General features: G+C 55.6%; 1 protein-coding gene across 14 annotated transcripts in view; it reads right to left on the minus strand.

Moving 5' to 3' along the window:
* The window catches only part of DLGAP2 (DLG associated protein 2), an 844,777-nt gene that overhangs the window by 37,872 nt on the left and 781,302 nt on the right, over window positions 1–25,603 (minus strand). For all 14 annotated transcript variants that reach the window (XM_078069920.1, XM_078069913.1, XM_078069921.1 and 11 more), the window contains 2 exons: window positions 5,111–5,460; window positions 4,020–4,061 (listed from right to left, as the gene is read on the minus strand). In XM_078069920.1, coding sequence (XP_077926046.1) covers window positions 4,020–4,061; window positions 5,111–5,460 — 392 coding nt within the window. The remainder of the gene's footprint in view (window positions 1–4,019; window positions 4,062–5,110; window positions 5,461–25,603) is intronic.

The raw sequence follows: 25,603 nt of genomic DNA on the forward strand, positions 1-25,603 counted from the left end.
GATGAAAGGGGACAGACATCTCCCCAGTCACTGTCGTGAGTGGTGGGTGCCATCACAAGAGCGTCTGGGGTCTGCGGAGCCCGGAGCCCTGCACCAGCTCTCCCTGTACGATGGCGGAGCTTGTAGGCCGAGCCACATGCCATGATGGCAGGTGGGAAGGGGGACATTTCTAAATATGGTCTGTTTACAAAACAAGGAGCTTGGTGTGGCTGGCGTGTGCATGCATGTGTGTGTGTGTGTGTGTTTGTATGCACGTGCACATGGACACTTGTATGCATGCATGTGCACACGTGTGCGCATGTGGGACTGTGCACACAAGTGTGTACATGTAAGTAAATGTGTGAGTGCATACGTGTGTGGCTGCACACATTAGGGCGGCGTGCACATGTGTATCTGCAGGTGCGTGCACACATATGACTGCAAATGTGAGTGTGCACGTGTGTGTATGTGTGTGAATGCCTGGGTTTGCAAGAGCAGGCACAGAGGTGAGTACATGCATGCACACACGCATGAGTGTGCACACATGTGCATGTGTGAGTGTGAGCATATGTGTGTACTTACGTGGGTAAAACTGCACACATTAGTTGCACACACACGTACACGCATGAACATGTTTGCACCTGCGTGGATATGAGCACATGTGTGAGTGTGTGAATGTGTGATTGTGTATACACATGTGTGAGTGACCAGCATGCATTTGTCTGCATAAGTGTGCACACAAGTGTGAATGCATGTGTACAGGTGTGAGCACACAGGTGCACACGTGTGTGTTGAGTGTGCATACATGTTTATGCAGAAATGTAAGCACGAGGCAGGGGAGTGTGTGCATGAGTGTGAGTGTGCATGCACACGTGTGTGAGCATGTGCATGTTGGGTCGTGTGAGCTGCACAGGAGGCGGTCCCTGTGTGCCCTGGTCCCCATCTCCTGCATGGTAGGTGTTTGTGGGAAGTCAAAGCTGGGCAGCCGCAGTCTGGGCCCCCGCTTCCCGGACCCGAGAGAGGCACCCAGGCAGGGAGCCACTAGCACCGGCATCGGCTGCGGCTCCGACCGCACGTCTCTGCTGTCTACCCCAGATCATTTATGCTCTGCCTTCCAAACCGAGCGCACAGCCGGGCAGGTGCACTGCCTCAGGGCATGGTTACCGTGGTCCCCTCGGGGACCTGTCGTAAGTCCAAGAGTGAGATGCGGTCTGGCAGCCTCGCTGCTGAGAGGTGCCCAAGGCAGCGCCCGCACTTCCAGGAGCAGGTGCTGGGAGGCTTGCTGGAGCGCGGAACGGCTCAGGCCGGCGAGGGAGAAACCCGCCTTAGCGGGCAAACTGACGCGCTCCCAGCCGCACACTTGAGCCGAATAAGAAGAGGCCTGTGGCAGTTGTGCTGTTCATCCCCCCAGCCCGGTGGTGGAGACGGAAGAGCAGTAATCGCTCCCACTTTAAAGACGGGGCAACCGAGGCAGGTGGGCTTGAGGAACCCCTGCACGTTAATCCAAACTGCAGTGTCCGGGAACGGGAGACACTTCCAACGGACTCTCACAAACGGACACACGCACCAGACAAGGAGAAACTGTGCAGGGACACACGCACCAGGGATACACAGAACGGGACACAGAGGAAAGAGGCGCATGTCAGCATCGAATGAGACGTGAGGGCGGGGCGCCGCAGGTTCGCGTCACCGGGCCAGCCCGCGAGGCAGGGCCTGGAGCCGCACCCCCAGACCCGCAGAAATGGGTGGGAAATGCGGTGTCGATCCTCTGCCGTCTGCACTCCACAGGAGCTCCTGAGAGCGGGCCGCGGGCGGTCAGCCGGCAGACCCCTGTGAGCCCTGGCTGAGTGTTCAGCGCACTAGCCGTCTCTCCCTACAAGTGACAAGACAGACAGACTGGGGCAGGTCGCTTCTTGCCACGCAGCTCGGGGGACAGGCCCCGCACCGACCCCCCTGTCTCCTCTCTGGGAAGCGGGCGCCCTGCAGGCTTTCCAACAAAGCTGCCCTCCGTCCTGGCTGCGACTCTCACGGCTGTGACCCTCTAGGCAAGTCACTTACCCCCAAGCCTCAGTTTCCCCATCGGTAACCTGGGTAACGGCTGGCCCCTAGGGTTACGACGAGGTTAAAAGGAGCACGTGCTGGAGACCCCGAGACACGGCAATTTCGCGAGCCTGCTTCTCAGGGTTATTTCTGCGTCGTGCTTTCACAGTGCGGACACGCCAGCCAGCCCTCCGGGGCCTCTACGTGCCCGGGGGTCTCCCTCACTCTGGTTCTTCGTGCTTCCCTGTGAGTTGGCTCCCTACGCTGGCCTACATTTCACCTCTTTGACTCGTATTTATTCTAATACCTGAGCTTCTCTGGCCGTGTTTCCTACTGGCTCTTCAATCCCCGTCAGTCTGATAATGGCGAGGGTACACGCTCACGTGATGTTGTGCATTCCCTTACTGCCACGAAGACAGCGGACCCTTTGCACACGTGCACTCACACTGGTGCTCACGGAACACTCACCCGCCGTCACCCGTGCGCCCACTGACCCGACACTGACCGAGCACTTGCTATGTACCAGGCACCGTGCTAGACGCTGGGTGGTGAAGAGGCGGGGGCAGCCGGGCCTTCACAGACACGCGGTGCGGGGGCAGCGCCGGACAGGCTTCCGGGGAGGGGCCAACGCGTGAGCCGCAGGGAACGGTGGGCAGGGGAGCAGGGACATTCCCGCGGAGGAAAGGCGTGGTTGCTAGAAGCAGAAAGGGCCACGGGGCGAGGACAGGTGTCGGGGCTTCTGGGCGATGAAGCGGAGGGAGGAGGGGTGGCGCCCCCGACCAGCCGATGACCCGCTGCCCCAGGTCGGCTCTGCTCAGATAAAGCCAGAAGATGACACCCCCAGCCTTGTCCCGCCGGGGCTGCTGCGGGCAGCAGGAGGGAGTCTGTCAGGTGGCAGGGGTGCGGGCAGCAGGAGGGAGTCCGTGGCAGGTGGCAGGGGTGCGGGCAGCAGGAGGGAGTCTGTGTCAGGTGGCAGGGGTGCGGGCAGCAGGAGGGAGTCTGTGTCAGGTGGCAGGGGTGCGGGCAGCAGGAGGGAGTCCGTCAGGTGGCAGGGGTGCGGGCAGCAGGAGGGAGTCCGTCAGGTGGCAGGGGTGCGGGCAGCAGGAGGGAGTCCGTCAGGTGGCAGGGGTGCGGGCAGCAGGAGGGAGTCCGTCAGGTGGCAGGGGTGCGGGCAGCAGGAGGGAGTCCGTCAGGTGGCAGGGGTGCGGGCAGCAGGAGGGAGTCCGTCAGGTGGCAGGGGTGCGGGCAGCAGGAGGGAGTCCGTCAGGTGGCAGGGGTGCGGGCAGCAGGAGGGAGTCCGTCAGGTGGCAGGGGTGCGGGCAGCAGGAGGGAGTCCGTGGCAGGTGGCAGGGGTGCGGGCAGCAGGAGGGAGTCCCTGTCAGGTGGCAGGGGTGCGGGCAGCAGGAGGGAGTCCGTCAGGTGGCAGGGGTGCGGGCAGCAGGAGGGAGTCCGTCAGGTGGCAGGGGTGCGGGCAGCAGGAGGGAGTCTGTCAGGTGGCAGGGGTGCGGGCAGCAGGAGGGAGTCCGTCAGGTGGCAGGGGTGCGGGCAGCAGGAGGGAGTCTGTCAGGTGGCAGGGGTGCGGGCAGCAGGAGGGAGTCTGTCAGGTGGCAGGGGAGAAGGCAGAGGGTGCACGAGCACCTGGAATGTGCAGCCAGCCTCGTGAACTTGCGTACCTCGCACGTCTTCTCTGGTGACATGAATGGAGCCGGAGGGACCGGCGTCTGAAGCCCGGCCTCCCACGCACTAGCGCTATGGCCCCGGCCAGCCTGTCGGCCGCAGCGAGTTACGTCCCTATTTGAGCCCCATCTCGGTCCTCATCGAAGCGGGGCTAATTACACATCATCGGGGGACACGAGTGATACGGGGGCACCTAGCATAGTGCCTGGCATATAGAATCAGGACAGAGAGAGGTGACAGAGCAGTTGTATGAATAATCCAAAAAAGGGAGATAAAATAAAAATTCATGCGTACTTGGCTTTGGAGTATATTTTGGTACTTACATCTGACCTTGGGTATGGCTGATGCTCTGGGAATTCAGAATCCTAAACAAAACAACGAAGCCACAGTGTGGAGACCTGGTTCAGAGGGCCTAGTCAAGCGGGCAGTCGCCCCAGCCTGCTCTCCCGTGTCCCCAGGATGCCCAGGACGTCGAGCCCCCTCACGCCAGCACCGAGCACGCGTGGCCCTCAGGCAGAGCTCCGCTCACCCTCCTCCCTGGCCACGAAGCCTTCTGATTTTGGGACTTCCGGCTGGACACAGGCTGAGTGGAGGAGTGACAGGAAGCAAGAGTGGACCATGCTTGCCAAGGACTCGGCAAGGACACTGCCTCGCTGTGCCAACACGATCTCGTGGGGGAGAGCGGCCGAGGCAAGACGTTGTCAGCGTGAGGCGCATCCCGTGCCGTCCTGGGGCTGGGGAGCGGGCTGGAAGGTGGCCCCTGTGTCTCAGCACAGTGCCTCCCGGGCCCTGGGAGTGGGCTAGCCAGACGCAGTGGGGGGCCGCCCCAAGACACCAGGTCTGTGTCTCGGGGAGAAGTCTGGGGCCTCAGGGGGTGTGGGTCAGCCCTCGGCGGTCTGAAACCGCGGGCCCGGGGTCTGCCGCCACAGCTGAGCACCCAGAGTGCCCTGCGGCCGGTGAGGGAAGCGCCTTCCTGCAGCCCTGGCCTGGGTAGCTGTGAGCACGCCTCAGCTTTCCACCAAAGAGGCCTTTCCAACTTCCACCGCTGTATTCCCAATGCCCTCCCCCCACTCCGCTGCTGGGGCACAAGGCTGAAAGGCTTTCGAAAACCTGGGTTTCAACCAAGAAACCATCCTTCCGAAGTATCAAAACAAGCTGTCTCCACACTCGGTAAGCAGCAGGTGGCCCCTAGAAAGTGCCCTGGGGTGGGGGTGTCTGGGTGGCAGGGGCAGGCGTGAGACGGGGACCCGAGATGCCCTGGGGTGGTCCCCCGGCTGTTGACTTGCCGGCTGGCCCTGCAGCCAAGACCTCACTCTCGCGTCTCCCTGCTAAGCCCCCCGGGCCCGGGGTCGCTGCGTCTCAGTCTACGCTATCTGCGGAGCCCGGAGACGGCCGCGGGGCACAGGGAGGCTACCTGGATCCCGATGGAGGAGCGCCGGCTCTTGAGGAAGTCCTCGGCCTTGGACACCAGGACGGCCTTGTCGCTGGTCCGTGTGGAGCTGCTCTGGCCGTCGGAGGCCAGGCGCTGGGCCGCGGCCGTCTCCAGGGCAAGGCTCATGGCCTTGTTGCTGTCCAGGCTGTCCGTGGAGTTGTAGAGGCCGCGGCTGTCCTGGGGCCACGGGGACGCCCGCTGCGCGCGGCCGTCCTGGTAGGCATCCTGCGTGGATTCGGTGCTGCTCTGTGCGGTCACTGAGATCAGAGGCTTGGAGGTGGTGCGTGGGGGGACGGGCGGCGGCGTTTTCTTGTAATTCACATAGGAGACAGCTGTAAGGAAAGTCAACGTGCCGTCAGCGGAAGCATCCTCCCCTCCCTGGAAACCTGGTCCACCCTTCACTGCCCACGACCCACGAGCCTTTGCAGAACGTGGGGCTTGAGAAGATAACTCAGCAAACTCCGGGGCACCCCTGCGCTCAGAGACGGTCCACGCGGATATACTCACAACAGTGGGGAATTAGAAAGCCCCCCAAATGCCGCGCCAGCGACCACACTGAGTAGCTTCGGACTCAGCAGGACAGATAGCAGGCACAGCCCCATTTTCACGCAGGGCAGGGTCACGGGCGATGCTCACTTCGTCACACCGCGGTAAAGCAGGACCTACTCAGCTCTATCTGGGTGAAGGTGGAATATATTTATAAGGAGAACCTGTGTATGAAAAAAGGTTAGACGCACAGGAAGCTGTCCATCAGCTCATCATCGAGGGACAGCAGGGTGACTCTTCTCTCCTCTGCTTCTCTGCATGTTCCAAAAATGCTTATGATGAGTAGGTATTGTTTTTCTAATGGAAAAGCATAGAACGTGAGAAGACTGTTTGCTCCCTGTAAGGACATGCTTACTGGGTGTAAAGTGTAGACGGCGGTTGAGAAGGGACCGCGGGTCTCCAAACGCACACCGCACGGCCCTCCCGCACCTCCCGCCTGCCCGTAGCCAGCGCCCCGCCGCCTCCTGCCCTGCACTCACTCCCCGGCCGCCGCCAACCCACCGAGGGACAAGAAATGCCTTTGGACGTGAGGTCCTATTAAATGTCTCTTTAAAGGCCACCCCAAATTCACTAGACATATTTGCCGGGCTCGGGGTGTTACTTATTTTTCCAGTGAGGTGAACGACGCCGTTTCGACAGGAATGTTCTCCGTTACAGTTAATGATTTTTCTTTATCTGGAACGGAAGTGCTCACCCAAGGGCTTCCGAACGGACGCCATCAGCACGACCATCAGCGCGACCCAGCGCAAAGGGACCCACACGGTGCGCAGGTGCGCGGGTTGCTGTGTGTCCCACCACATGGGGAGGGCCCGGCCTGGTCTGGGAGGACAGACTGAGCGGGTTTCCCCTACGAATTTCAGAAGCTGCCCAGAGTCGGCGTCCTGCGGTGGCCCGTGGGAGCACGTCGTTTCCGCTCTTCTGTTCCTGGGGATTTCAACGCGCTCGCCTGTTCCCGCGATCTCCCCCAGTGACGGTGTGACCTGGGTCAATTTGTTCTCCTAATAAATAAAACCTCAAATGTCATTCCAAATAAAAATCGGCAAGTGACAGAACAAAATGAGTTTGTCGTGTCAGGATGATCTGGGTTCGAAGGCATAAAAACTGCACATGAAGATTTACGCCGTGGACACGTTTTTAAAAGAATGCATCGGAAGAGCCTCGGGCAGGTGGAAACAGACGGAGGAGGGCAGTTACTGGAAGCGCAGGCTTTGAACTCTGTCTGCACGAGAGGAAGATTTTTTCCCCCCAATGTTGATTGACCTCTAAAGGAAAATGACTGAACACGGACCATGTTCAAGGCATTATTCTAGGAGAGTCAGAGACTCAGCGATGTGCACAGCAGTTTCCCAAGCTCAGACCCTTACCACTGATTTAAGGATACGTGTGCAGGCCTCCTGGGCAGCGGCTGCTGGGCGCCCACAGCCATGCCGCTCGCTGGCCTTCTCCCCGCTGGGGGACAGCGTTCCGCCCTCCCAGGATCTCCCCCTCATCTTGCGTCCCGGGCACCATCCTCCAACCCCACGTCGCCTCTGCCTGAATCCCTGCGTTTGCCAGGGTGGCTGGACATCCTCATCCCTGAGCTGTCCTGCCCTTGCTGTCAAAGCGGCTGAAGTAGTTAGGTTGGTGTAAGAAGGCCTTTGTGTCCATCTGATTTCAGAGAATCACAAATGTGCTCACCTGGGCACCTTGCTGTGCTTGGATCTCTTTGCCTCTGAGACACTCCCTCCAGCCACCCGCTCTCTCCTGCACTCACCTGTCCTTCTCCTCCTCTCTGGCTCCCACACCTTCCCTTGCATTAAACCTCCGAAGTCACCAGACCCCTTGCTCTGCTGGACTCTCCCTCCTTCCCTACTCACCACCCGCCTCTTAAGCCCACCCTCATGGACCCTGCCGAACTCGGTCCTAGATCCGTAGGGATCCACAGGAGTCTGTTTGGGACTCACTGCACATCAGACGGGAGTCTGCTGAGCGCAGAATGGGCCGCTGTGGGGCCGCCACCGGAGGAATCCGCAGAGGTGTGCCCCCGGCCCACAGTCGGCTCTGCCCAACCTCAGAGCTGCCAGGAAGCCCCCCTACCCCCCGGCTCTGACTGGCGCCATAACAGGGCTCCCATTTGCCTTGGTGTTCAGAGCCCTGCCACCCCACAGGCATCGTCCCTTATAACGGACATAGAACTAACGGCTCTGTGTTCAGCGAGGGACAGCGGCCTCAGCGGCCTCTGTGTGCATGTGCTTCCCACCTTGGCTGCTCATCCCCCCGCTATCTAGTCCTCTCCTTGGAGGCTTCTGCAACAGGGGCTCAGGGCAGATCCCTGGGTGCAGGCTCCTTCCCCCGCCCCCACGCTCACCTGTGCCATCCCCTCCCTCACCTGTACCTTCCCCTCCCTCACCTGTACCATCCCCGCCCTCACCTGTACCTTACCCTCCCTCACCTGTACCTTCCCCTCCCTCACCTGTACCTTCCCCTCCCTCACCTGTACCATCCCCTCCCTCACCTGTACCTTCCCCTCCCTCACCTGTACCATCCCCTCCCCCCTCACCTGTACCTTCCCCTCCCTCACCTGTACCTTCCCCTCCCTCACCTGTACCATCCCCTCCCTCACCTGTACCTTCCCCTCCCTCACCTGTACCATCCCCTCCCCCCTCACCTGTACCATCCCCTCCCCCCTCACCTGTACCATCCCCTCCCTCACCTGTACCTTCCCCTCCCTCACCTGTACCATCCCCTCCCCCCTCACCTGTACCATCCCCTCCCCCTCACCTGTACCTTCCCCTCCCTCACCTGTACCTTCCCCTACCTCACCTGTACCTTCCCCGCCCTCACCTGTACCAGCCCCTCCCCCTCACCTGCACCTTCCCCTCCCTCACCTGTACCTTCCCCTCCCTCACCTGTACCATCCCCCCCTCACCTGTACCATCCCCTCCCCCCTCACCTGTACCATCCCCTCCCCCTCACCTGTACCTTCCCCTCCCTCACCTGTACCTTCCCCTCCCTCACCTGTACCTTCCCCGCCCCCCTCACCTGTACCTTCCCGCCCCCCTCACCTGTACCATCCCCTCCCTCACCTGTACCTTCCCCCCCTCACCTGTACCTTCCCCCCCCACCTGTACCATCCCCTCCCTCACCTGTACCGTCCCCTCCCTCACCTGTACCTTCCCCTCCCTCACCTGTACCATCCCCTCCCTCACCTGTACCTTCCCCTCCCTAACCTGTACCATCCCCTCCCTCACCTGTACCTTCCCCTCCCTAACCTGTACCATCCCCTCCCTCACCTGTACCTTCCCCTCCCTCACCTGTACCTTCCCCGCCCCCCTCACCTGTACCTTCCCCTCCCTCACCTGTACCATCCCCTCCCTCACCTGTACCATCTCCACTCCCTCACCTGTACCTTCCCCGCCCCCATGCTCACCTGTACCTTCCCCTCCCTCACCTGTACCATCCCCTCCCTCACCTGTACCTTCCCCTCCCTCACCTGTACCATCCCCTCCCTCACCTGTACCTTCCCCTCCCTCACCTGTACCATCCCCTCCCTCACCTGTACCTTCCCCTCCCTCACCTGTACCATCCCCTCCCTCACCTGTACCATCCCCTCCCTCACCTGTACCTTCCCCTCCCTCACCTGTACCTTCCCCTCCCTCACCTGTACCATCCCCTCCCCCCTCACCTGTACCATCCCCTCCCTCACCTGTACCATCCCCTCCCTCACCTGTACCTTCCCCTCCCTCACCTGTACCATCCCCTCCCTCACCTGTACCTTCCCCTCCCTCACCTGTACCTTCCCCCCCTCACCTGTACCTTTCCCCCCCTCACCTGTACCATCCCCTCCCTCACCTGTACCTTCCCCTCCCTCACCTGTACCTTCCCCCCCCACCTGTACCATCCCCTCCCTCACCTGTACCATCCCCTCCCTCACCTGTACCTTCCCCCCCTCACCTGTACCTTCCCCCCCCCACCTGTACCATCCCCTCCCTCACCTGTACCTTCCCCCCCCTCACCTGTACCTTCCCCCCCCTCACCTGTACCATCCCCTCCCTCACCTGTACCATCCCCTCACTCACCTGTACCATCTCCACTCCCTCACCTGTACCTTCCCCGCCCCCACGCTCACCTGTACCTTCCCCTCCCTCACCTGTACCATCCCCTCCCTCACCTGTACCTTCCCCTGCCTCACCTGTACCATCCCCTCCCTCACCTGTACCTTCCCCTCCCTCACCTGTACCTTCCCCGCCCCCCTCACCTGTACCTTCCCCTCCCTCACCTGTACCAGCCCCTCCCTCACCTGTACCATCTCCACTCCCTCACCTGTACCTTCCCCTCCCTCACCTGTACCATCCCCTCCCTCACCTGTACCATCTCCACTCCCTCACCTGTACCTTCCCCGCCCCCAAGCTCACCTGTACCATCCCCTCCCTCACCTGTACCTTCCCCTCCCTCACCTGTACCATCCCCTCCCTCACCTGTACCTTCCCCTCCCTCACCTGTACCATCCCCTCCCTCACCTGTACCTTCCCCTCCCTCACCTGTACCATCCCCTCCCTCACCTGTACCTTCCCCTCCCTCACCTGTACCATCCCCTCCCTCACCTGTACCTTCCCCTCCCTCACCTGTACCTTCCCCTCCCTCACCTGTACCATCCCCTCCCCTGTCACCTGTACCATCCCCTCCCTCACCTGTACCTTCCCCTCCCTCACCTGTACCATCCCCTCCCTCACCTGTACCATCTCCACTCCCTCACCTGTACCATCCCCTCCCTCACCTGTACCTTCCCCCCCTCACCTGTACCTTCCCCCCCCACCTGTACCATCCCCTCCCTCACCTGTACCTTCCCCTCCCTCACCTGTACCATCCCCTCCCTCACCTGTACCTTCCCCTCCCTCACCTGTACCTTCCCCCCCTCACCTGTACCTTCCCCCCCCTCACCTGTACCATCCCCTCCCTCACCTGTACCATCCCCTCCCTCACCTGTACCTTCCCCTCCCTCACCTGTACCTTCCCCCCCTCACCTGTACCATCCCCTCCCTCACCTGTACCTTCCCCTCCCTCACCTGTACCTTCCCCCCCCTCACCTGTACCTTCCCCCCCCTTACCTGTACCATCCCCTCCCTCACCTGTACCTTCCCCCCCTCACCTGTACCTTCCCCCCCCTCACCTGTACCATCCCCTCCCTCACCTGTACCTTCCCCTCCCTCACCTGTACCTTCCCCTCCCTCACCTGTACCTTCCCCGCCCCCCTCACCTGTACCTTCCCCTCCCTCACCTGTACCATCCCCTCCCTCACCTGTACCTTCCCCTCCCTCACCTGTACCTTCCCCTCCCTCACCTGTACCATCCCCTCCCTCACCTGTACCATCTCCACTCCCTCACCTGTACCTTCCCCGCCCCCACGCTCACCTGTACCTTCCCCTCCCTCACCTGTACCATCCCCTCCCTCACCTGTACCTTCCCCTCCCTCACCTGTACCATCCCCTCCCTCACCTGTACCATCCCCTCCCTCACCTGTACCTTCCCCTCCCTCACCTGTACCTTCCCCTCCCTCACCTGTACCATCCCCTCCCTCACCTGTACCTTCCCCTCCCTCACCTGTACCTTCCCCTCCCTCACCTGTACCTTCCCCGCCCCCACGCTCACCTGTACCTTCCCCTCCCTCACCTGTACCATCCCCTCCCTCACCTGTACCTTCCCCTCCCTCACCTGTACCATCCCCTCCCTCACCTGTACCATCCCCTCCCTCACCTGTACCTTCCCCTCCCTCACCTGTACCTTCCCCTCCCTCACCTGTACCATCCCCTCCCTCACCTGTACCTTCCCCTCCCTCACCTGTACCATCCCCTCCCTCACCTGTACCATCCCAGCCCCCCTCACCTGTACCTTCCCCTCCCTCACCTGTACCATCCCCTCCCTCACCTGTACCATCCCCTCCCTCACCTGTACCTTCCCCTCCCTCACCTGTACCATCCCCTCCCTCACCTGTACCATCCCAGCCCCCCTCACCTGTACCATCCCCTCCCTCACCTGTACCTTCCCCTCCCTCACCTGTACCTTCCCCTCCCTCACCTGTACCATCCCCTCCCTCACCTGTACCTTCCCCTCCCTCACCTGTACCATCCCACCCCTCCCCTCTGCACACTTCTCCTGCTCTCCCTCACTGCTCTAAGGGTCTCCAAGCACTGAATCCAAAGGCCCATTTTCAACTCCCCAAGCTTGTGACTGTGTTGAGCCCATTTCTTTCTTGAAAATGGTTGCTCCTCCTACCTTTACTGTTGGGTGAGTTCATTCTGTCTCTCCACCTTCGGTGACGGGCCCCCTTCCTAAGGCTCCAGAGCTGTCAGGGAATGACTCCGCGCTCGTACTGACCGCCCACTCTCCTGGATGTGGGGCATCGCTTCTCCTCTGCAGCCCGGTCTCCCGCTCCACGCTCGGCCCCCTCTGTGGCCCGTCTTGTGCAAGGGCGCCCCTTGGGCTCGTCTTCCAGACAGGACAATGATCCTCCCGGGCCCCAAGTCAGTCCAGTCCGAGCTCAGTCGATGGCATCTATGAACCGGCTCAGCTCCTGCAGGGCCAAGTCCCGAGTGCCTCGTCGTGCCTCTTCTTGGCTGTTGCCGGCCTCATTCGGCACCATCCTCTCTAGCCTGTCACTCCGCTGGACCACCCACACCCGCAGCCACACGGACGCTCCCACAGACATCCCTGTGGGCCCCCCACGTCGTGCCCCGCAGGCCCTTGCCTCCTTCCTGTTATTTCCACAAGTGTCTGATACGAGAGGTCTTATGTATCCCCTGACTCTCAGGCCCAGGAAATGTCCCCCTCCGCCCTCCCGGCCCTGTGCCTACATCCATGGCAGCCTCTGTTTGCGGGGAGGGGTATTCACCAGACTCTGACCTCTTTCATGCTGGGGAGATATGTGTTCCCTCGATGCCCAGCATAGTGCTTCGCACATGTCTAGGGCTGGATGAGCTTATGGAAAAATCCTGTAGCTTTACGACACGGCCAAGGCTCCATGGGGACTCCACCCCAATCACCAGGGGCCATGCAATTTCAGAATAGGGGAAGTGCTGTAACAGAAGTAAAATGCAAACCACAGAAAACCCACATTCCTCAGGAAGCTTATTTTTGGCCATAGAAAAAAATCTACAAATATGTTTGTGCTTCTCAAATAATAACATAAAGTAAAATAACTTATGTATGCCATCTGTAAGCTTAATTTAAATGTACTGTACAGGTGCACGAAGGGGAACTATTCCCGGGCTCTGATATGAATAAGACTCCAGGGCACAGCAGGATTTGGTTGGAAATCATTTTGAACATCTGGAAAGAGTGAAGCTGTGAGAGGCAGAATCTCTAGAACTTTTTCAGGGGTTGGAAAAGGGGTTGGAAATATCCTGCTGACCCAGAGTCGACACGGACTCTCTGCTGACTCGGGGGAAAGAGTGGGGTGCCTGAATGTCAGGAGCTTCTGGAGAGAAGCCCAGCCTGGGACCGGGTGCGTCGGGGACCGGGTGCATCACACGGACTGCAGAGACCAGAGGGACAGGCGGACGTCCAGCCACCACTGGCAGACGAGAGGGAGTAGGAGAGCAAGCAGGACTCCTCCTGCCCGAGGAGCATGGAGTCTGAGGACTGTCTGTACTCACAGGTCAGTCGGTGGGCAGCATTTGGGAGAAGGGCTCCAGAAAGTGGCCCCGGGCCAGGTTTTCAGTGCAAGTGGAGAGGGGCAGAGGTCTGAGCGGGCAGCACAACGAAACACAAGTCGATACACCGGCCTTCAGGGCAGGACCCTGTGCCCAGAGGAAATGGAGTCAGGAGCAGCTAGGCCAGCCGTTTCATCAGCTGCCTCCACGGGGCTCGGTCCTTTTCTAACTGATGCCGCAGGCAGACCCGCGGCTCAGATCGGACTCCGCCAGAGCTGCTGAAAGCCGAGGCTCCTGGAGGAAGCCCGTGGGGGAGCCCAGCCACGAGGCCTGAGGTCTGAGCAGCTGATGCTTGCTCTGCGCCCGGGCACCTCACAGCTCGCTATGGAGGCCAGGGGGACCCACTCTTCTCGAGGAAGCATGCCGTCCTGCGTTGGCGAGAGCACTCCAGCCCGACACCCAGCCGGACCTGGACCCAGACCCGGGGCATTAGTGGATCCAGGCAGGGCTGCGGAGGGGCCTGGCTGCCCAGCTGTGCTCATCTGTCGGTCTGAGTGGAACTGAGGTGCAGCAGAAATATGCAGGAGGCGGGGGTCTAGCGCCGTTCCCAGTCCCGTCCATCATTGGTGTGTTCGGCGACAGCCGGTGGGCAGGGCTCTGCATGGACCCCAGCTGCGCGGTGAGCAAGGAGCCCCGCCCTGGGGATTCTGCCCCGGGGACTCTCAGACCCTCACATTAGGTACGTCCGTGGGTTACCAGGGGTGCTCGGCTGGGGCGGTCGCACCTCCTCTCTCTCCCGGGGGCCCTGGCAGGGGCTGGAGGACGTCCTCGGTGCTGTCACAACCGGAGGGGGCAGGGTGCCGCTGGTTTCTAGAAGGAAGAGGCCAGAGGGGCCGCCGAACCCCGTCCAGGGCGCAGCCCCGCCCCCGACACGAAGGGCTACCCAGCTCGGAACGTCATAGTGCTGAGGCTGGAAACAGGTCAGGCGAATCGTTTCATCCTTCTGGGTGGGACTCCTCGGCTCCTCTGTGACACGAAGGGACACGCCACATCCCACGGCATTCACCGTCCTTGCTGGGGGAACAATACGCTCCTAAAAGCTCAGAAAACATGCCTGTCTAGCAGTTCACAGGTGAGGCCTCCTGCTGACCCCTGTGTAGGGCCTGGGGCTTTTGGTGACTTTCATTCTCCGCCCCTCAGGCTAACGTCAGAGGAAGCTCCACTCGCACGCTGGCCTAAAGCCCTCAGCTCCCCGCACTGCTTCCTGGGAGCTGGAGCCTGACCAGATGAGGAGACTGTCCTCTTACAACTTGTCATGTCCTCTGTTTGGTTACCAGCTTTGGCGATTCCCTCTCCTTCCCAGTCTGGATGGCGATCACCGCGCCGAGTGTATTTCTCTCCCTGACAGTGGTGGCCCACTGGAAACCTTGTTTCTTACGCAGCTTTTCTTTTCTTTTTTTTTTTTTTAAAGATTTTATTTATTTCTTTGACAGAGAGAGACACAGCGAGAGAGGGAACACAAGCAGGGGGAGTGGGAGAGGGAGAAGCAGGCTTCCCGCTGAGCAGGGAGCCCGATGCGGGGCTCGATCCCAGGACCCTGGGGTCATGACCTGAGCCGAAGGCAGACGCTTAACAACTGAGCCACCCAGGCGCCCCTTACTCAGCTTTTCTTAATTCTACTTCACAGTGTTAACGTATCAGGGTACGAAGTGTGACATATACACACGAGTAAGGGGACGGCTGGGGAAAGGTGTGACGAGAGCTCGCTGAGGGAGGACTTCATACGGCCACACAGAAGCTAGGTGGTTGTTTCGATGCTAACCCGTTCGGCACCGTCCCTTTCCTGCAAGGAGAGTCTCGATCCCTGACGCCATCTTCAGAGCCACCAGCAGGTAAGCACGGCCGCCCGGCAGGCTCCGCGTGGCACGCACGCAGCACCAGCAGCTCCCCGGAGGAAATACTGCTTCTGCAGAGACGTCAGGTCTCGGCAGGGGCTGGGTGACAATGAAGGGCAGCCGAGAAACACGGGAACAGAGATTAAGAAGTTACTTCTGTTGAGCCGCCTGGGTGGCTCAGTCGTTAAGCGTCTGCCTTCGGCTCGGGTCATGATCCCAGGGTCCTGGGATAGAGCCCCACATCGGGCTCCCTGCTCCGCGGGAAGCCTGCTTCTCTCTCTCTCCCACTCCCCCTGCTTGTGTTCCCTCTCTCGCTGTGTCTCTCTCTGTCAAATACATAAACAAAATCTTAAAAAAAAAAAAAATTAAGAAGTTACTTCTGCCTTAAGACCCTTATACTGCTCTTCGCCCTGTGGAGATGAGTGCAAAGGTGCTCAGGAAAATACCAAACTGGCCGCGCCCTCCGCTGTGGCCGCTGAGCAGTGAAGGACGGCGTGTGCGTCGCAAGGACTGGGACACCTGGAGGGCGGGCAGAGCAGACCGATCCTCCCGGACTCCAGTTCCAGCTGGGCCACCCCTTCACAGCCGTCCGCAAACATTGCCCCTCTCACCCCCGTGCACAGAGGTAAATCTCCCAAATGTATTTAGTACAAAGAAACTTCCTGAACGGATATCTTGTACATACAAACAAAATTACAGAGTGTTACAATTTATCTCCGTGGTCACAGGAAAATCCAGCATCACGTCTTCTTGCCTTACAGTGCATTTGCTACAAGGTGATAATACGAATTCTTAAATTGGCTTCGTTGTAAAAATGCAGCAGAACAACATACTTTCTTGAGAAATTGATTAAAACTGGGCAATGCTCAGCATACATCAAGGACAATGGACATCACTCAAGCCGGGGAGGGTGTGGCGGAGTGACTTTTTCCAGGGAGGCGAGAGAGAGTTGGTGCTGTCTTCACGCTGTGTCCGTGCGCCAAGCAGACGGTTTAATAACCATTCAAGTGGGAGTGTGGTTTGCCATCAGTGTGGTTTGTCCAGACCAGCAAATGGTGGGGCCAGTTTCTGGGCGCCCAGAGAAGCTACTGATCAGCTTCGGTAAAAGATACTCTTGTCTGGAAGAGTGATGTTCTTCTGCATGTCAGCAAAGCCCGGATACCGAAGTGTTTATTCGGGCAGCTCTGGTCTCCTACTAAACATTGTAGGAAGTATGTCCAAATAGATGATTTTCCTTTGCTTAAAGAATTCAACTGCCTGCAACGTAATCATTAATTTTCACTGCCAAACCACGGAGGAAATTTTATAACAATACAGAGTCAACTGGAGGCGTTGCTAGGAATGCCGTGACTAGGGACACCCCAAAAGCTGCCGCCGAAGGGACTGCAGAGACCTTGCATTTCCTCCGCGTGGTACCAAGGTCACCTGCCTCCCCATCCTTGGTTGCCATCATACTGTAAGATTCTCTGGTTCCAGTAAACATTTGTCTTGAGCCTAAGACACTGGCTCCATCCAGTTGCTCATAATCAAATTGAAGAGAAGGGCAGAAGGACTAAAGTCCACATCAGAGCCTCACGAAAGCCCAGGAGGAGAATGACCCAGGGCTGAAAGGGAGACTTTCTGGAGGAGACGGGCTCAGGCTGAGTCTTGGAGGCTGGACAGAGCGGGCGATGTCGGGGAGGACGCAGCCGGTCCGTGCCGAGCGTGCGGGTTACTCTGCGTGGACTCATCGTGCTTGATACGGGACGCAGCGCCCAGTGGAATGGGGGTTCGGAATCAGTGGGTCCGGAATTACTGAGAAAACTTGGCTCCTTTAAACGATACTCTAAGTTTGACTGATTCTCCCCTAGTGGTCTGGAGGCTCTTGTTCAGGGGATAAACTGACTGATTATAATAGTTTTCTAGGGATACCATCTCGTTTCTTTTTAAGTGTCATAGAGTTCTCTTCAAATTATTTACTTTCTGGGGAAAATATCAAATGGATGTTCTACTGCTCTTTCTTCCCCCAGATGGAAAAAAAAATGTGCTTTAATGTTCATACACTTGCTCTGATACATTTTAGTGGTTTAATACCTTGACGTATTATGACAGTGCACCTTCCAGAACACTGATGCTCCTGGTTGAATATCCTAAAACCACAGTGGGTGAAAATTTCTAGAAAAGGGAAATTCTCTGTATTTCCGTTCTGGTTCTAGTAGAGCTGAACTGACTCTTCCGTGCTTCTGACATAAAATGAGGTAACAGGGATCTTGGACAAATTAAATTCTCTCAGCCTCAGTCTGCTCATCTGTAAAGGTTACATATTCGGGATCTGTTGTCATGGGGATGGGAGATAAAGCCCAGAAAGGGAAGGACAGAGGCAAGTGCTCAGCAAGGGCAGCTACTATGGTGTTGGCCATGTAGAACCACCCCTGCGTCCGCCGTCAGTGAGTAGAAGTAATACAAGCTCACAGAAACCGTGGACTGGGCGGAGCCCCTCATCGGGACCCAGTCACCACATGTATGTTTAGGAGGTCTCTCTGTCTACGGTTCTTCCGGGAGTGCGTGCGCACACAGCCACGACTGGGCGGCATGGGGTCTGCACTTTATACTTTATTCCTTACCTAAGCTGCAGACAACCTTGCCGGCTACATGGCATTTGGATTTCCATTTCCCAGATGAGAAAACATGTTCACCTGGGTTTAAACATCTTCCTAAGGTCAGCCAGGACGAGGTGGCAGAACTGGGACATCGGTCCTCGCCAGTTGTTGGTTGTAATGATTCTTTCCCTCTTTCCCTGACCCTGTACTGAGCTCAGTCTGATTTCTCATGGCTGGATCTGATTTTATTCCTCCTTGCCCGTTGCAAATGTAAGTGAGAGAACCATTTATCGTTTCAGCAAGAATTTCCTCTTAATAGGATCAGTTCCAAGTTTTCTAAAAAAATAAAAATAAATGAAATACATCTGGCAGCAGGAGAAATTTTAGACTGTACTCCCACTCCATGGCGCGAATTGTTTGAAGGGCTGTTAGCCGATGGGGTTGAGACCGAGTAAGAGGAAATTAATTGCAATTATCTCTCAATTCCTTTCAGGATGGAAAACAGTGAAGCCATTTTTGGAAAAGAGGCCTGATATTTGCTTACTCATCTAATGAGACATTTCCTCGGTTCACAGGAAGTTCAGAAGGGACCGGAGCATTGCAGAGCCCCCACGTTTCTGCCTTACAGAACTGAGGAAGCTGAGTGACAGGAAATGAAGCCTTCCCTCCGGCGGATCAGCCCTCTGGCAGAGCACCCAAGTTTTGCATCCTAAATAATAAAACTTTGCATGGGAAATTTTTCTTCTCTGTTTCAGCTGAGTAACAGTGATGTTCGAAGCCCTTCTCAGCACTGACCAGCCATCTGGAGAGAGGGAGGGGACGCTGCTCCTCTGTTAGCACATGATTTGCAGTCACGCGGCCGGGACACCAGGTGCCGCTGCTGGCTGAGAGACCCAGACGCAGCCCGCTCCCACCAGAAGTGTTCTCTCGTGCTTGAACGCCAATGGAAAAAAGTCCTTGAACGAATATGATAAAGATGTCTATTTATACAAAGTTTTCTTGGAAATAGCTAACAGTTAGTTGATGAGCACTTACTAAGTCCAAACACTGTATTATTTTGGACATGAATCACTGCATTTGATCTTCCGGAAATCCTAGGACGTAGAAGCAGGTTGGCAGTGTCCTCAGTCTCAGAGACGGTCCACGGAAGACCTGGGGTTGCCGTCCAGAGCAGTAGGTTCCCTCCAGACAGCCGGGATGGCTAGCTAACGGCCCAGGGCAAGTTCTGGTGGAACGTTTGAGGATTTCCTACCCCTGGGATCTGACCAACCCACATCTCCATGGAGGGAGATACATGCATGGGGGGGAAAGGGGGGACAGACACATTTATAATCCCCTGAAAATACTTATCCCTTGTCCACATGATTGATTCCCCTTGCAATGGCCCCACCATAAATCCAACACATGGATTTAATAGAAATAAATGATGCTTACTGTTTTGAGAATAATAAATACTCTATAAGTTAAAGAAATAGATTTAGAAATACACATGAAAACTTCCAGGCACCCTGATACCAGACTTATTCTCACATGTTAGTATGGGAGTCAAGATGGGATTTGTATTTTAAGGTATAAGATAGGCATTTAATATACATCTTGAACGTACCCACTGTCCCTTAGAGGGGTCCTATGTCCATATGACATGGTCCCCCATGGGATTTTGAATGGGACATTTATAGCAGAACAATAAATCACATTTATATTCCCGGTTAATTGAACACTTTTGAATTTTATAATTTAAAAATTAAGAATCAGCTGTCACCCTTCAGTAAATCAAAACTGCAGTACATAAACTATTTTAGGTAAATAAAATAATACTGAGACAGAATTTTTGAAAAACTGATGTAAATCAGTGTTTTCACTCATTCATCAGTCTGCTCTTGTGACAAATATTTGTTGGTACCTACGATCTTGTGGGATAGAATTGTGGGTATTCCTAAATGGCTCATTATAGTTAGAATTAGAAGCTTGGAACTATAGTAAAGAAAGAATTTAAAGTGATCATTTGATCATGTTAATTTGCTGTCAGGAATTAAAATAAACAATTAAAGAAATCATTATACATATTCAAGAAAACCATTCAATTATTCAGCTGGATAGTTTGGGGATAGTAATTGTCTTAATTCTGTGTATATGAATACACAATTAGAATATACTCACCAGAGCTAATACTTACTAATTACAGGCATTGTTATCTATCATTTTCTATATGCATATCAGGCAAACCTTAAATACAACTGAAAATTGAAAATTTAATTTAACAAGAGAATGCTACTGAATTCTCTGCCAACAGAGAAAGGTTTCTAAACAATCACATAAAATTTATTTAAATGTAAGTATCAAATAAGAATTTTGAAATAAAAATGAAATGAATATTTAACTTAGTATCTTAAGGTGTCTGAAGACCTATTTTTTTTTTTTTAAACTGAGTTCAGGCATGAACATCCTTTTGGTTTTAGAAGCCTGCCATGGATTTCTTTTACCGTGTGTAAACCACGATGGAAATCCTTGGTGGCTGTTCGAGTGGCTTCCTAGATTAACACATACCTGTGTCTTCTAATCCAATTACCAAGTTAGTTTGGGTTTTGCTTGTGTCCCGGAGATCAGAGCAGTTGGGGAGAGTCACCTCAAAAACCTGGGGTCCAGGGAAGGAGGCAGCTCAGCAAAGTGCCTTCCTTCTTGAGTGTATTTGGTGCCAACATACGCCTTTGTGCCATCAAGAAAAGGTTAATTACACGATTTAAGATGGAAGAAGCCATGCATAGAATCCAGTTTTGGAAGATTTCTGTAAAAATTGCATTAAATAAAAGTAGTGAGGCCCAAAGGAAATTGTCTCAGGTGGATTAGTTCTTCCTGCCTAGAGGTGAATAAACGGGGCTGGGAAGAGGTGTGCAAAAACAGTACTTCCCAGATATATGTGGGGTTGGGAAACCTTCAGAAGGAACTTCCCAGAGTCCTGGGTCTAAAGGGCTGTCAGCCAGGCACATCCTGGCCTCCCAATACTGCACGAGAAAGGCTGCCATGGCCAGCTGCACAGCCACCAGCCACATCTTCTGAAATACCTCAGTATCTAAACATCAATTGACAATCAGCCCCTGCGTAACACCAGCTGAGCTTCCAGTGCCCGACGGTCCCGCACGGCTACTGGTCCCTGCGCGGAGAGCGCGGTTACAGAGCGTCTGCATCACTGGACGGCCCTGGGCTGGAACATTCTCGCCCTGCACAGTCCCCTGAGTACGTCTGCACCCATCTATTCCAAAGACGACATAGAGCAAACGAAGCTGGTCATTAGGACTTGCCTTTAGGTCTTCAGAGTGTTGGGTTAAGAAATCTATGGAGGGAGAATCTGGAGGAACACATTTGATTTGCCATCTATTAGCTTGAATGAGATGAAACTAAGTGCTGGCCAATCTACGCCGTTCCATGGTGTGGTCATCTCAAATGTGAACACAAGGATACTTTACATACATGCCTAGTGATCCATCCACACCTGGCGTTCTGGACCCCGTTTCTGAATGCGCTCCTTGCAAGGCATTCGCCAGCCAAAAAGGAAATATAAAATTAGCATTCCATTGTATAGAGCACAAATACGTAATCAAGATGAAGCATATTTCAAACGGCAAGCGTCACCGCTGTTTGAATGTAAGAGCCACGCTTAAACTCACGGTCCTCTGTTAATTAGAGCTTCAAAGACCACAGCACAAAAGGAATTACAGCTGTCAAGTCCATGAACGCCTAAACGAGAGTCTGCATGTTGAAGAAACCAAACTTTGAAGGCGAAAGAGTCAACATAAAAGATGAAAGCCATTTTGACACTTTAATTAATGTTAGTCTTAAAACATAAGTGTAAATCAGAGAGGACGCAGAAACCATATCCGACAGCCACGCACACAACGCTTTCCCTGAAGTTACAGAAAACGAGGTGGGCCATCTAAGTTCTGGGGCAGCGAGGATGGCTGGCAGCGACGACTCTACTTCAAATGTGTTAATTAGCCAGAAATTATAGTCCAACCAGCATTTAGCATCTTGTAGACGGTAAAACAAAGTGATGACAGCGTTTCACTTCTCCAGACGCTTCCTAGTGTTTTCCTTTTAAATATTTAAAACTCGCTTTACATAATAAGAACTTGGATTTTCCAGAGAAAACGTGTGTGTATTTGGTTTGACCTGGGGCATTTAATGGTGAAGGGAATCTATATTAAAGTTGTACCAGAATTACATTTTTACTATCAAAATTTGGGGAGGGGGCGAATTCTCAGACTTTGTTTTGTTTGACGGTGAAATCATGGATTTTCACATGAGTTTTCACACATGGCAAACAGGGAATGCGCGGCCGGTGATCTGTGTAAGTTAACGTATCCGGAGTCGTGACTGTCTTTTTGTTCATGGAAAAGAAAATGATCTTCCATGAAAAAGTTAGTAAGTCAGTAAGGCAAGTGCTACTTGCAAGGGTAAAAACAGTACCTCACTCCTGACCTACTTCCCCTTCCTGATGCTCAGAGTCCAACGATCGCATCCCAGACAGGGCCTACCTCTCCGCACAGTTCGGTAAGGAAGTTGCAAGGCCCCCACCCCCGTGGTAGGGATGACATTGCCATGACCTCAAGGTGACTGTGCCGGGAAATGTGGCCACCGATCCTGAAGCAGGAGCCAAGCGTCGACACGAGCCTGCTGTGCGCCCCGCTGACAGTGGCCGGTCGGATGGCTGATGGCGGTTGTGCTCAGAGGTCGGAGCCCCCCGGCCAAGGCTTCTCTGCAGCCCCCGTGTCGCTAGCCGAGCAGGAGCGAAGCGTGCGGCCAGAAAGCGGGGTGCGCTCCGGGAGCTGAGAGCGACGGTGGTGGTGGGCCGGGCCGGCAGCACCATCAGGAGCGGGGGGGCCTCTGCAGAAGGATCCCTGCTCCTGACAAACTCACAGACAAGGAACACGGACAGTGGCAACGTGAGGCTGTCTGTGAGCTCCTGCTCTGTCCTAGTCAATGACGCGTCTGCTCTAAATCCCCTGCCGCGCCGGTTCCGGTATCGGTGCAGCCCTCCGTCCGGTGCAGGGCAGCGCGTCCTTCACGGGCCCCGGGCGAAGGGCACGTGGAGGAAAACTGCCTGCTGAGTCATCAGGGAGCACGGCCTGGAGAGAAGAACACGCAGGGAGGATGCACACGGGCCAAAGCGGGAGGTTACCGCGCTCTTCGGAAGCTGCTCCCAGCACTCTGGCTTGCCGGCCAGCTCCCATTGCTGTCTTCCGACGTTACCCTTCATTAAAGAAGATGCTCTGACCCCGAGTCCTGGCCCCAGAGAAGCAGTGATGTCAGGTCCGGGGTGAACCCAGAGACGTTCTGCCGGGGACCCCAGGCAGGGTCGGTGCAGTGACAGGTGCGTCCCTGACATGTGCCCATCCCTTGTGCCATGCTAGGTATCCTGAACATTACAGAAAAACCTGTTCTCCTGTCCCCGCCCCCCCAGTCTTGTGCCTTACCCAGGGTACGGGCGGCACACCAAACCTAGTCAATTATTAAAATAATATTATTATTGTGGGGGCGCCTGGGTGGCTCAGTCAGTGAGGCAGCGTCTGCCTTCGGCCCAGGTCATGATCCCAGAGTCCTGGGATTGAGCCCCGCATCGGGCTCCCTGCTCAGCGGGAAGCCTGCTTCTCCCTCTACCTCCCCAGCTCCCCCGGCTTGTGCTCTCGCGCTCAAATAAATAAAATCTTAAAAAAATTAAAATAGACATTATGTTCTAAGGGGACAGACGTGATGGACTGAAGACAGACTCCAAGCACAGCTTCATTAAAGTGTCTGAAAAACACCACCATGCGGATAAAACCCAGCCCACGTTTCTGCCTAAACGTAGCCTGTGGTTTAATATTCCATTAGCACCAGGTGAGTGCTATTATTAAAAAAACAGAACAGAAGCACCAGCATCTCTAAATGCCACACCTGCCTGCTAATGAATGTAAGGCTAGAAACAAGACCAATTTGGTTCTCAACGGAAGAGGGGGAGCATTAGTAGGCATTTGGGGCTGGACGAAATGAGCCCCACTGGCGCTCTGGTCCTGTATGGCGGCCTCTTTGGAGAGGCCCCAGGCTCCACATCGGCCCCGAAACGCGGCGCCAAACTAGCTCAGAAGCTAACCACGCACGAAACAAGCTCTCCTGCATCCAGTCAGGTATCTCCCCATGTTGCGCACCTCGCAGGGAAGGCCACAATCCCGCCGGGGGCTGTGCCCAGGTTCGCAGCCAATAGGGACAACAGAGCTCCCTGCTGGAGCCGCGGGAGGCCAGGACCCCACCTGCAGAGCGACGCCTTGGCAGACCGTTTTCAGGAGGAACGGTGTCCTGCCCGCCACGCGTGGGGGCTCCTTCTGCCACCACCTGCTGGGGAAGCGTCCCAGCTGGGGCCTCCAAGTCTGCACCCGGGGCTCCACCCCTCTGCGGAGGCATGGGAGGCCGGAGCGGTGGCCGTGGCCGGAGAGCTGGGTGCCCCGATCCAGAGCTTGAGCCGGGCTGGGAGCTGCCGTTCTCACGGCACCGAGGCTTCTGACCCCTCGTGCCTTTTCTGGGACCAGTGACATGGCCGCACTCATTTGGTTTGGCCTGAGGGACATGTCACGGGAGTGTAATGGGCCCCAAGAGTCTCAGTCGCATGCTCATGTCCTGGGCCCCTCTGATGGGATCGGAAAAAGATGAGATTGGAGTGTTTGCAAGGTCTGCCGACCGTCCTATCACAGAACGTGGACCTCGGGCTGAATGCTTGAGAAACTGAATGCCTTTCTTTGTTGGCACTGGTCCCCAAAGTACTCGCCATGTGATCCCAAAATTATGCTGAGTGCATACTCTCTTGTTCTGGATGCTGGAGACGTGCATTTGAAGCACCTGGGTGAGTTCCAACACCTGCACTTGCCCCAGCATTTCTGACTCAGGGACTTGGCTCCATGCTCTGTCCTCCAAAGCCAAGAAATGCAGCTGTAGACCCTCTGAGTATCTCTTGAAAAGCACACAGTACCTGCTCCTTGAGTGGCCCCACATGCCAAAGATATTCATCTTTTTTAGTACCATTTGCCAGAAGTTACATCTTTCAGAACCCCTCTCACAGAGACAATTAAATCCCGATCTGCAAGAAGGCACACGTGGGAGAGGCTCCTGCACCTTCACAGTTAAGATCTAAGATCTAAGCTCATGCTGCAAATATTCAGAAAAGAACGTTGGCTATTTTACGAATCATAGAACATTTTGTAAGAACTTAACATTATTCGAGAAGAGATTAAATGTTAACTAGCAAGTCTCGGTAGAGAAGTTTTGAACATGGTTATTATTTATTGATCTGCAGCCCCTAAATCTGTTTCACGTTCTGTTCCCTCTCATTGTACGAAGCACCTCTCTGGTATTTTACAGGTGTTAAGCACGATAGAGGTATTTGTGGATTGGATTCGGCTGATGGTGTGTGATTGATCAAAATGGAAGCAAATGAATGACCGACCATAAACCAGTACACGGATCTAGAGAACGCCAAGCTTCTGTTGCAGAAGGAGACAGTTTAAAGAACCAGAAATGAAGCTTCCCCCATTGCACCTGCGGGGCTGCCTCTCGGGAGCCCAGCGCACCCGCAGTTCCTCCACCAGGGGTGAGCTTTCTGTTGCTTCAGCTAATGAATCTCTTCCTTCTTATGTATCCTGCTCATACTCACGATAACATCAATACGATCTGCCGTTTCACTCTTCGTTATCTCTTTCCTCCTTGGCATCCGAAAAATAACACATAGATCAACGGAGGGATAAATAGGACCCGTGATCAATCCACTGGGATTTTCCAGCCCTTCCATTCATTTCTCATGTT

This window comes from Halichoerus grypus, chromosome 3 (genome assembly GCF_964656455.1).
Source record: "Halichoerus grypus chromosome 3, mHalGry1.hap1.1, whole genome shotgun sequence".
NCBI classification, from domain to species: domain Eukaryota; kingdom Metazoa; phylum Chordata; class Mammalia; order Carnivora; family Phocidae; genus Halichoerus; species Halichoerus grypus.